At 38.5% G+C, this 13,121-nt stretch overlaps 1 protein-coding gene across 6 annotated transcripts in view; it reads right to left on the bottom strand.

The window, feature by feature from the left end:
* The window catches only part of PPP4R1 (protein phosphatase 4 regulatory subunit 1), a 66,287-nt gene that overhangs the window by 37,898 nt on the left and 15,268 nt on the right, over positions 1-13,121 (bottom strand). For 3 of the 6 annotated variants that reach the window (XM_040587973.1, XM_040587971.1, XM_040587972.1), the window contains 2 exons: positions 12,584-12,719; positions 4,797-4,903 (listed from right to left, as the gene is read on the bottom strand). In XM_040587973.1, coding sequence (XP_040443907.1) covers positions 4,797-4,903; positions 12,584-12,719 — 243 coding nt within the window. Of the gene's footprint in view, positions 1-4,796; positions 4,904-6,443; positions 6,487-12,583; positions 12,720-13,121 lie in introns of those variants that run through there. The other 3 variants (XM_040587976.1, XM_040587974.1, XM_040587977.1) reach the window with 3 other exon arrangements.

The following is a 13,121-nucleotide window of genomic DNA, read 5'->3' as shown; positions in this document are numbered from 1 at the left end:
GAGTCCATCAGAAAGACAGGTTGACTTGTGTGCTGCTTCAGTAACCAGGTTCTTTTCTCTTACTACCCAGAAATGGACTTTATTACTGACTGAGTGAGGAGTAAAATACAAACTAATTAAAGAGGGTAAAGTCACCATTAGTCACCCATCTGATGCATGGAGAGACAAAAAGAGGATCACATCAAGCAAAGGAAAAAATTCTAAGTGTAGCTGGAGGCAAGAGAAGTAGTATGGAAAATCCTGAAACATTAAGTTGCAGAAGGGGAGAAAACACAGGCAAAGCTATTGACAGCTGGGAAGGGTAAATATTAGCATTCCCATTAATGCTGCTTACATACGAAGATATTGTGAAATGAAATGCTGTAATATGTGCTATCTGACAGGTATTGTTGGCCTCTCTTACTATACCAACAGCAGCAATTGAAATGGTCTTACTAACATAGGTCAAGCACTCTATTAAGTAATTTAAGATTGTCAGGCCATCCATATCAAGCCTGATTATACAGCTTCAAAACCTAATGACCAATTAGTCTAATAATTGTTTTTAAAATCAGTCTGTTTCACAAACTGCATTCACAATTGATTCTATGCAGTAAAGAGATTACTTTTCATTTTGGAGAAAAAAATTCTAGTTGGTTATATTCAAGCAAATAAGCACCAGTCTTCCAGGTAGTCCCTTTCTGTTTCCCCATCATTTCTTTAGAATGATACCTATATGTATCTGTTTCATAGTACACTAAAATACCACAACTATTTTAGAAATGAAGATATAGACTCTCCCTCAGAAAATGAAGTTTAAAGCTTCTGGTGCCCCTTGCAACCACACTGAGCAAAATGCCAACAATGCAGTAATTCCAGCTGAGGCCAACTTTCAAAGCCAGTTAATTGTACTTGTGCACACAATGATGAAGCCTTTGTATCTTACAAGCCATTCACAAGCTGGTACCAAAAAAATAAAGAGAAGTTTGAATGATACTAATTTACTCAAGTGAAACAGACAGACATAAGACCCTTGTCCAAGCTCACATAAGTCTATGGCTAGTCTACATTTGAAGATGAAGAAGGCTCAGCTGTTTTAACACAAATATAAGCATTTTATCTCTAACAAGGGTTTATGGGGGATAAATTCACATTTTCCAAGCACTGGGCTTCTATGCCAAGCTGCTTCTTGGCTTCTATAGGTTCAAAAACATCATAAAAGATGTAACATCTAAGTGGGAAGCCATACCCAACATCCCTAAAGTAACAGAGAAATTACAAAGCAATTAAACAGCAGATTTGAAAGCAATACCAAATATCTCAGCTGTAGCTATTCTGGGGAACTCACTACCAAAGACAGCAGGGAAATTCAGAGTTCAGAAGGACTGAAAAATACCCAAACCCCACAGCAAAATCACAGACTTAGTAGTAACACCCAACTACAGCAATGAAGATAAACACTGAAGAAAGTAAGTTTTCCAAACAACTGAAATTTGGAGAAAAAGTTTCTTCAGCAAGTAAGCAGGCTGGAGACAGCACATTATTCCCCAACTGCCACTGACGGGTACCCTCCACTGGAACAGTTAATTTCCAGTATCACCTGAAGTGGATAATTTTTCCCAGTAGAATCATAGTAGTGAACTTAAGGCTGCAAAACCACATGCAACCTGGAACTAATTCATTAAGAAGTACAAACTGCCCTGTCAGAAGAAAAGCCAATGCGTATCATTGGTACGTGCAGTTACACAACAGTAGTCGGAATTCTCCTTCACAAAACACATTTCACTACAGCTCGCTGTCTATCCACCCGTAACCTGCACACTGGCTGTTGACAGATGTTAAAACATCACTGAGCATTCTTCAGGTATAGACAATATTTAATTCTTTCCCCTCAAAGAAACTTTCATAAATTAGTAATATTAATAAGGCACTACTCAAAGAGTCCAAAGGAGTTCCCATCTAAAGCTATTTCTTTGAGAATTTTTTTGTCAACAGTTTTTTCAAAATAGTTTGGGAGCTGCTATTTGCCTTCGTCATGATGCCTCAAAAAATTTACATCTTGGCTAGCCAGTTGGTATATCAAGATCCGTGTCAATCATACCAAACCACAGACTCATGACTTTTTGTGCCTTCCATCCCACAACCATATATGTGGACCTAGATCCTTTTGTAGTAGAGATTAATTTTTATTTCACATTAATGCAGTGTTTAGCACAATGGATATAACATTTAGCTTCTTTAAATATTATCACAGTACATGAAGAATAAAAACAGTAACTGTTTTGAAATTCTCTTGCTCTCAAACACAGAAATGGCTGTCTTATTGTAGCCCCAGCATGTTAAATAAAAAAACCCAAACACCTACACAAAACCAAAACAGATTAAAAAAAAGCTAAAAAAGCCCCACAAAATAAAACCTAAAACCAACCCCAAAAACTTAAAAATAAATCAAACAACAAAATACCTAAAAATGTTTCTTTTTCAAGCAAAGATCATGTCTGAAAACAGCAGTCCAACTACAGGACTTCTGAAGTCGCAAGGTATTAACAGTACAGAGGACTGCTTAGGCAACTTCAGGACAGTTGGTATTTCTAGGTCACTGCTGTACCTATATTTTAGATAACAGCAGCAGTGGCACAATGAGAGAACAACTATTGTGTACCCTGGGTACATTCTTCAATTCAAACCTCATTATACCAACATTGCCAAAAAAAGTACTTCACTTTCCGAGACCTGATTTGACCAGAGAAAACAAATACCTCCAAATGTTTTAAAATAGGCATATGACTATCACCTATTATAAATGAGAAGACCTGTACATAGTTTAGTTTGACTTCCCAACAGTGTGCTTTTATTTTTATTTATTTATACATTAAACATGAAGGCTTAACTCCAGGATAGCTCTAACCATACAAGTATCTGGCTCTAACCAAGCAAGTCAAAATGCAGATACTTTTATAATGTTTCCTTATTATAAATTGTGTGGGTTTTTGCTTTACAGAACAAGTTGAAAAAAGTATCATAAATGGAAAAAAGCATCAGGTAAGAGAAAAATGAAAAACACTTCCAGTAATAGCAACCTTGACAAAAAAAAACCCAAAACAAACCCCCAACAAAACAAAACAAAAAGCAAACAAAAAACCCTGTGTTGCAGTTTTAATAATAGCCAAGCATATATATTAAGACAAAAAGCAGATCTAGTTCTGTAATAAATTTTCACATGGTTTAAGACACAAGAATATTCTAATAACCTATCTTACAGAAACAGGCTAAGTCCAGTACTGCAACTGCTTGAGGCACAAAACTTGCAGTTAAGTTTGGAAAATTTAATTTGTGAGGCAGCTGCAGAATCCAGTGCTACTAGTTTGGCAGATCTGAGGCAACTTCCCTAACACAGGAAAAGCCTGAAATGCTGCTTTTACTGACACTGAGAAAATACCAACCCTGACTAAAAAATGTACTCCACCCTTGTTAGAGGAAACAAATTGATTTTAGCTCAACTCTGGCTGCCATTACATTTCTACCTAAACAAACAATTTGACACACTGGTGGTCACCAATGAAAAACATAAGGCTACAAAGTTCCTGCACAAGGCCATTTCCCCCTGGACAGGTCCCATTTTCCAAACTTGAAATGAAGCTTCAGAAAGTTTCTGATACTCAAAACTGTTAACATGATCACACAAACAAGCACTGTATATAGAGATCCCAGAAGCAGAGCTTTGCTAGGAAAGCACCTAGAAACAGTAGCACGCCACTGTTCTGAATTAAAAACACATTTAATCTTAAATGAATAGCAACTTATGTAATGCTCACAACAAACCATTCTCCCTGGCCAAACAAGGACATTCCCTCAGAAAAATAAACACATGCATTTTAAATGAAGATAGTAACAACAGGATAATAGAAATTAGTAGAACACCATTTTACTGTTGGAAAGCATTATGTTCTGCAATTCCAGAAGAAGGGAGAAAAACTAACAGACATTAAACAAAAGAAACATTTTCTTCTTGTACAAGATTTAATAAGAGTTTCTCTCCACAGCACTCCTACAATGACAAAAGAATGAAATTCAGATCTTCACTAATGTTTTGCTGCTAAAGCCTTCCTTCTGGTGCTTCATCTGTACCAGCTACATTGAAATCAAGCCTTTCATTCTTTCTAAGAGCATCTTCAGTCTGGAATCTTGTTGCAGCTCTGTCCACACCATTTTTCCCTTCCTCCACTCCCCCACTGCTTTTTAAGCACTCCTTTCATTTCACTTCTTTTTTTTTCCCATTATCCTCCTGGTTTTGCGAGCAAAAGCCCTTCTATATTCACAGAGCCCTCCTACTCTTTACTTACACCCCCATCTTGCTTAAATTCCTGCTGCCTCATCTTTGAAACTGGTTGCCCAAAAGGGACAAAGGGAACAACTTCAGCATTTCAAGTCTACCAAAACTAAAAGCATTTTGCACAGATGTTTTGCAAGATTTTTTCAAGGCAAGACATTAATCTTTATCTACAAATCTAAAATAATCATGTAAATCTGCTGAACAGACAAAGCACATAATAAAAGTTACTCAAAGACATACTGATGGGAAGTGGTAATCCTACATTCTGAGGGGGCTTAATTCTGTTGAGGAAAATAATAAGGAAAAAAAATCATCCTTGGGGCAATGATTGAGTGAAAGGCAATTTTACAATGTTTTATTGCATTTGCAGAAGCCTAGTTTTAATACTGAAGATGAAAAAGAACGTACCAGTCCTGTGCTAAACACAGGTCCAGTAATTCTGACTTTCCCTCATTAGCCCAGTAAAATGTTTAATGCTACCTACCTGAATCATCAGCTAATCTGCTGATTCTCTCCAACACAGCAATACAATCTCTCTCATCATCACTGACTTCCTTCAAAGTGTCCAGCAAACTTCGAGCCACCATTTGCCTAGTTTACAAGAAAGATTAAAAATTAGCATTATTTGTGTCCAGAAATAAAGCCAAATCAAAAAGTTGTGCAATCATACAAGTTTCTTAAACCAAACAGTAAGATTTTTACATCGATTCACTTTTAACTCAGTAAATTTTAGTTAGTCCTGCTTTGGGAATTCTTAATTCCGATACCTGCCGCAATCCTAAAGAACAGTTAACTTTAAAATTAACATTAAAAGTATCCCTTTGGTTTACAAGGATAACATAAACCAGCCACAAAGATAAAAACCAGTAACCATCTGCCAAGTGGGCAAACAGGAGCTGAATGTTAGGAAGTCAGTGTCAGCCTTCCATCCTCACCTCTGAATTCCCTAACTTGTTCCATAGAAAGCAAGACAACACCGCTATTGTCAGAACAGTTTTAAACAGAATTATGAACTTATTTCACAGAATCATGAACACTCAAGCTGAAGATTTCCATACCGATGGTGACGTTTAGAAGCTAAACTTCATTCAAATGCTATATAGCGCAATGGATATACACTGTGAAAATAAAATGTACTAGCCCATTAATGTCTCCATTAAGCATAGAAAATGAAACATCAAGAAAATATGAAACAAGTCAGAATAAACTCAGTTACTACTTCCAATGCATGAGAAATTTTTCTAAGGATTAACTGGTCCGTGACAAGATAACAAATGTGGGGGTTTGTCCTCTAAGGTTCTGTTGCAGTCTATGTTACAAAGCCATACACATCACTTAGTTCCCTTAAGAGCCCTAACACTAAGTTTTTAAACAATGCAGCTGACAATGTGTGGCAATCAACCTTTCTCCTCAACAACAGCCTGTAATGGTATAACACTTGTTTTTCCTCACACTTTTGGACAACATATGTTGAACATCAGTTCAGAGAGCTAGCAGGATTATCCCAACAGTGAAATGGGCCAAGGAACAGTGTCCAACAAGCTGCTAGCCCTTGTACTACCCCAGAGCAATTCATCAAAATGCTGAAGCAGCAAGGGTCAAGCACCAGATATTTCTGCCTGACAGAGAAACACTGTTAGGACGTAGCCTATAAAAACTATTGACAAACAGCACGGCTGTAGGCATGAACAGAAGCATAGCTAATCCTGATCATCACTACAAATGGTAAACGTGAGTGATGCTCACAAACTGGTAAGAAACTGATGGTTACATTCCCATTGTATAGGGGAAGGTTGAGAACTTCACAATTCCATGTAACCGGAGAAATGCAGCAGGTTTTCATGAATTCCCAAAGCTAAGCAGACATTTCCATTTTCTCAAACTGAAAATCAGTAATTTACATGTTTCACATTGTCCACTTGCAAAACTCAACTGTTTTGACATAGAGATGAACAAAACTCTCTTAAAAAAAACCTGCAAAAAACTGTTAGCCTTTAATACATTTCCTCTCCCTCACTCTTTTTGACTTGGTAAAAAGTGCAACATCTCTCAGCAAAGATCTTGATATGCAGTTGGAAGTTCAGCTATCAAAATCCCAATGGAGGGAAACAAGACTACATGACACACTAACCTAGAAGCAGAGTTGACTTGGTCTTTTAAAGGGCTGGACACCTCTGAAAAGAGAAGAGGAACAGATGAAGCATATTTCATAAACCAGCCTGCCTGGATACATGTCTGCTATATATAAAATGTAATATTGGAAAGGGAGAGACACGTCAACTGACCCATGGAGTTGGTCTCAGCAAGTAAGGATCCACACTAAACAGCACTACAACACCCATCTAACAAATAGTACTACATCCCATCTGGCTCCTGGAGACTACGGAATAGCCCCCTTACAATGCTGGGAGTTTTGAGAAGACTCTCATCTCCTCAAGAGCTTTGTTAGCTGTATCCTGAACTGTGGTGGCTGGATCCCAAAGGAAGTCTTTGCTAGTTCCTGTGAGTTGGGCAGATGGTTACGCAGAAGAAGCCATCCTGTAAACTGAAGGCCACAAACCTTCTGCTCAAGAGGAGGAGATGAAAACACAAATCCTAACCTGAAGCAGACATGGACTTATTCATTAAATTCACTCAAAGCTAAGAAGGGGCATTCAACTTTTCCCCTGGACTAAACGTAGAAGATAGCCCCTACCTGCACCCAGGCAGTATCTCCCTCTTTGGCTTGTAATAAAATCAATGGAACTTCTTCTACATTTAGCACATTCTGGTACAAAGCATTACAACAAAAGGCAACAGGCCAATCTAAGCTCACTTTAAAAAAAAAAAAACCACCTAACAGGGTAGAAAGCCAGTAATGACAGGGTACTCTCTTAACTCCATCCATCTAGTGTTCTGGGAGACAATATACACTCATGTCCTCCAAACGTTATGGGCTCTGACCTAGTTCTGCCATGATCCCCAGCAATCTGCCAAAATCCTTCTTGTGCCTGCAAGGCACAAACCCAGAACACAGAGCTAAACCTACCTCACATTTGCCACAGGCTGAGCACTAGCATGTAGGCAACTAATGCAGAATGACTTGTGCCCTGCAAGCCAAGACTTTGACATGATCCACTTACTGGGGAGCTGAGAGTAAGTAAGGGTCCCTGGTGCCCTGTCTAGCAGCCTGATCTTCCTTCTCATGCAAGCATTGGCAGTCGAGCTACAAAAAAGCCTACAGCATAAGACTGCAATGAACTATCAATGCATAGTAGCACAACATAAAGCAAGCAGTAGCTTGCCCAGCAACTTGGCAGGTGAGTACCAGGTGAGCATTTGTGAAATTTTACAGAGCTCTGAAGAATGACCTGTCTGGTCTAGACAACAAAATTAAAATAGGCAGACATGCTCCATGAAGCACAAGAGTCAAGGAGATACCCTTGTGACAGGGAAAAGGAGGAGGATCCTCTAGGGATAATGACAACGTGCTCATAAACTGCATTCTAACAGGGAATCAGACTCCTTCAAGTACATATGTGACAGAAATAGCTCCACCAACATTAATGATGACAATATAAGTGATTTCAGTGGCATACAGTCTGTTACTATACATTACTCCTGGTTATCAGGGCACAATCTGGGACAAGGATTAATGGTTTATTGCCATTTCCCTCCTGCCACTGGCTTGGGCTTGTGCAGTGCTTGCCTCTGATGAGATACTAAGCTTCACTACAAACTTCTACCTTTGCACATTCTCCGCGCCAGCAGAATTGTCTTCATTGCGGCAACAAATAGAATTGCATCTTCTTGCCTGTTCAGTCAGATTTTGTACCCGATTCCTCCAGGTCCAAAGAGACTTTCGCTAGCTGCTCTGGCAAGTGATGCTTCAAATCAATAACCTACAGCTGTGAACTCTCAAAGAGAACTATTTATTCACCACATGTGTCTTTGGCATATGACTGCCACCTAAGCAGCAATGCATCTATTTATCCATTAAATAGCTTACAGGACAAAGAAAGGCCAAAGGCTGGAACGTAGCATGCAGTAGAAGAGCTTCAGCTATTATGTGTGCTTAAGTGGAGGAAAATTAGCAAAGTTCGAGTTTTCATGAGCATGCATGGGGAGAGCTTGCCCAATAATAGAAAAACTGGTAAGTTAGGATAACTTGTAGGCACACTTCACTGCAATCAGCAGCGTGATAAAACAGGGATAGATTACAAACACCCTGTCTTTATGTCCACATGCAGGGAACGGATATTTTGAAGACTCCACACACGGATGTAATTAGGATTTGTGACAACGTATGTCCAGAAGAACTATAAATATCTTTGCTTGGCTCATTCAAACTCCTTTTATACACCCCTTTGACCTTACTTGGAAACAATACTGGGAGTTCTAAGTGGTATAATTATTGTGTACCAGTCACCATCATTAGCCCTTTAATAAATTTCTTGTATAGAATATAAATGAGTTCATCTGCACAATGAGTACATTTAGCAAGTAAGCAGATGTTAAAAGAAAAAAAAGAGAAAGGCAAAGAAAGAAGAATATTTTTTTCCTTGCCCATTTTTGAAGAACTTCTAAATCAAGATTTCATTTCATGTTTAAGTGAATACTGGTAGTAGCAACTTAGCGGAACACTGTTTTCCCCAATATTAGAAGACTGTGGAGACCAGTGACGAGTGGTGTTCCTCAAGGGTCAGTATGGGACCGGTGCTGTTTAACATCTTTGTCAGCTACACAGAGAGTGAGACTGAGTGCACCCACAGCAAGTTTGCCAACACCACCAAGCTGTGTGGTGCAGTCGACAGCTGGAGGGAAGGGATGCCATCCAGAGGGACCCTGGAAGGCTTGAGGAGTGGGCCTGTGCAAACCTCATGAAGTTCAACAAGGCCAAGTGCAAGGTCCTGCACCTGGGTCAGGACAATCCCAAGCACAAATACAGGCTGGGTGGAGAATGGATTGAGAACAGGGCTCAGGAGATGGACTTGGGGTTGTTGGTTGATGAGAAGCTCAACATGACCCGGCAACATGCTTGCAGCCCCAGAAATAGGCGTGTGGTCTGGAGGCTGCCTCTTCATTAATAAAATCATAATCAGAGTCCCACTTGCTTTGGTTTTTAGATACAAGAAGGGTCATTTATAGTAGTATTTGTCAGGTTCCTCTCCATTCTCATAGACGAAGACATCATCTGTGGTCTGATCAACACTTAAAAGACAGTGAGGATGTAGACCATAACACGCCAAAAATTGTCACACAGCAACTCCTTCCACCATTTGGGAAACTGTTAAAGGATTTCCTACCTCACACTCTCTTTTCCTGTTCCCTACCTCACACTCTCTTTTTCTGTTCATCCCATCAAAAATCATACACATATAAATGAAGAATAAAACCTTATTTGCATGTTCCAAATCTGATCTGCTAAAATTTCTTAGGATGCAGATACAGATCCATTTCCATCTCAGAGCAACTGGCTTTGGCCTTCAAGACACCAGCTGAACCATTAAACATAATCACACGCTGCAAATATGATACATATGTAGATGGCTAACCAGGCAGAAAACGATAATTAAAACAAATGCAAAAAGAAATAATACTTCAAATAAAAATCAAAAATTTTTTTTCCATAAAAACCATACTAACAGCAAATTCATCCATTTAAAGAACAAAAAAATTCTTAGCCTAATTTACCCAGGCTCAATAATTATGTTTCAAGGGTTTGGGCATCTATAATTTGAAGCTTCCATACAAATGTAGGTTCAAGATCACAGAAACAACTGAAACATTGTTAATTCAATCATAATATTAAATATGTTAAACTACACATAAGTAATTGTATGTGACTATACCATACTGAGACATAAATTAAACTACATTTGTTTATTCTTATCTTTTCCCTATGAAATGCCCCAGTTCATCTGCTCAGCAAAAATTTCAACAATTATCCCTGAGACTGGCTAATGCCGAATCATCATAAACTGCCTGCAATAGTTACTCACTATCACTTACAGTGTTATCACTGCTATTCACAGTTACATCACTAATGGCTATCATATGCTATTTCCTTTATTTTCTTATGCTACATAACTCAGTAGGCCTACAAAGAGAACTAGGATTAAACAGCATGTTTATACCAGCAAAAATAACACAAACAAGCAAACACAAAAAAAAAAAAAAAAACGGGAAAACTTGTTGTTACTCCACCCATCCTCCCCTGCAGAAAAGCACAGGATGCATAAAGCTGGACAGCATCATCAAAAAGATTTCAAGCTAATGCATGCCCCACACCCCACACAAACCATACTGAGAGACTCAGTCAGTTTTTTCTTAAATGAGCAAGTAAAATATGAGGACTACTATTCTTGTTTAAAATTCAAGCCACACAACTGGTGTTTCTGAGTTTGTTCTCCTCCCTCCTATCTTTCATTACATAGTTGTCACCTATAGCCCTAAAGGTTCCTCTTCCCTCCCTCCCCATGAGAAGTCACACACAAAAACTTTCTCCTGGTTGGCAACTGCTGATTTCATCTCAAATTGTAAAATACAACAAAGTCCAGATTTCAGGAAAACAGAAAACTTTAAAATCAGGCATTTCAGAACTAATTTATGCATACAGATTTATGTAAGTTATAAGAAAAGAAAACATTCTATAATTGTTAGGTTCGTTTCAATCAGAATGAAACCTTCCAAACACAGGTATGTTCATATATATAGTATAGAATTTTAAGTATACTTCTCATGACTAAAGTTAAGCAAAAGACTAAATCCTTACAGAATTCTGGCCATGAACAACAAAATAGAGGCTAGTCTACAGGGTGGTTGATCACAGGCTTATCTTCTGCATACTACTAAATCAAGAACTCAACATAAAAGCAAACATACTTTATTCAAGATTTATTTGGAGCCCAAACTAAACTATATTAAAACACCAGAAAACCTCAACCTTAACATATTTCATACATTTCTGTGATCTTGTAACTGTTTACAGATACAATTAAAATAAATGCTGGTTTTGAATTGCTCTATTCCAATGCAGAGTCTCTGTGCAGGGGATGGGGCAGGGAGTGAGGGATGTGGCTGAAGTATGCTACGGTACCTGCGCTTTTAAATGGAGCAGCTAGTTCAGTGGCATTAAATACAAAGAGGAAAATGCAGATCACAGTATTACCTGGACAAGTCCATTTTCAATAACCAGAAACAGAAACGCCCAACCTGTAAACTATGGATGAGGATGATCCTGAAAAACTTACTGGGTTCCCCTGGCAACCTACAATACTGTTCATTATCCTCTCCTGACCTTTCATGAAGTATTTTCTTGAAGACAATTTCCACAGAGCTATGGATACAGCTGACTATTATCTTCTAGTCCTGTGTTAACAGGAATGTTAGCACCCACAAAAAACCCTAAAAGGATGTGGTCCAATGTCCTGGTTTCAGCTGGGATAGAGTCAATCTTCTCTCCAGTAGCTGGTACAATGCTGTGGTTTTGGATTTAGTATGAGAATAATGTTGGTAACACAACTGTCAATATAAACATTACTTAGCAACAACTAAAAATAAGTCAAGGACTCTTCAGTTTCTTAGGTCCTGCCAGCAAAAAGGCTGGAGAAGCACAAAAAATTGGGGGCAGGGGGGACACTGCCAGGACAGCTGCCCCAAACTAGCCAACAGGATATTCTATACCATAGAACATTATGCTCAGTATATAAACTGGGGGAAGTTGACCATGGCCTGCACACCGCTGCTCGGGGACTGGCTGGGTATTGTATTGGTCAATGAGTAGCGAGCAACTATACTGTGCATCGCTCGCTTGGTTGGCTTTTTTCTTCCTTTTAGATTTTATTCCTCTCTTCCCTTTTCATTGTATTATTATTAAATTTCATTTTATTTCAATTATTAAATTGTTCTGAACTCCACCCATGAGTTTTACCTTTTTCCCAATTCTTCTCCCCACCCCACCACAGAAAGAGGGAAGTGAGCAAGCGGCTGTGTGGTTCTTAGTTGCCAGCTGGAGCTAAACCACAACATTCAATTAATGAAAAAGTTCCAGAAGTCCTGAACTACAGTTGCTTCAAAGGTAAGCAAATGTTTTTCTGTTATCGTTAATAATTCGCTCTCAGTAAGAAGGAGGAGCATCAGCAAATACAAGGAGGAACAGAAACAGAAGAATTTTATAAAGTTGTTGGGTTTTTTAAATTATTTGTATTACATGCAAATTAACTTCAGTAGATTTGAATCAGATAAATAGCTTGCGCACCATTAGCCAGACAGGACATTCAAAAAGCATACCTGTTAAATATGTTCTCACTTGCAGCGTACTTGTCCAGTCTTCCCAAAGGCGTCAACATTTCATCTTGTGAGACAAAGTCCAGGGCTGAAGGTATAATAATCACATCAGACTCTGAGCTGTAGTCATCCACACCAACTATCAGAGACATCAGAAATATTCCTTATAATCACAGTAGTTTAACACTAAAATGATGTCTGTTGTTGGGTTTGAAATACAGAAGTCTAGGCAAGGTCTCATTGACAACGTATTTACTAACTGTGCTACATCATTCCCCCAGCTTTCTTCAACCCCAGAAAGCCTTTTCTACACAAGAGTGATTGATGACATACCAATTGGACTAAATGGATTTTGAGTAAATTTCTCTAGATTCCCAAATATAACGTTTCACTAAACATACAAGGTTCATGATTTTTTTAGCTGACAAACAGTATTTTTATACCTTGTATCTTTATATAAGGAAATGACTTCTAGCTAATTCCAAAGTCAGCTTTTTGAAGACACAAAAGACTAAAATCATAGCTGCAATTAGCCCAACAG

This window comes from Falco naumanni, chromosome 3 (assembly GCF_017639655.2).
Source record: "Falco naumanni isolate bFalNau1 chromosome 3, bFalNau1.pat, whole genome shotgun sequence".
In the NCBI taxonomy this organism is placed as follows: domain Eukaryota; kingdom Metazoa; phylum Chordata; class Aves; order Falconiformes; family Falconidae; genus Falco; species Falco naumanni.
The sequence above is the reverse complement of the archived record's forward strand: the minus strand, read 5'-3'. Positions and strand labels throughout refer to the sequence as shown.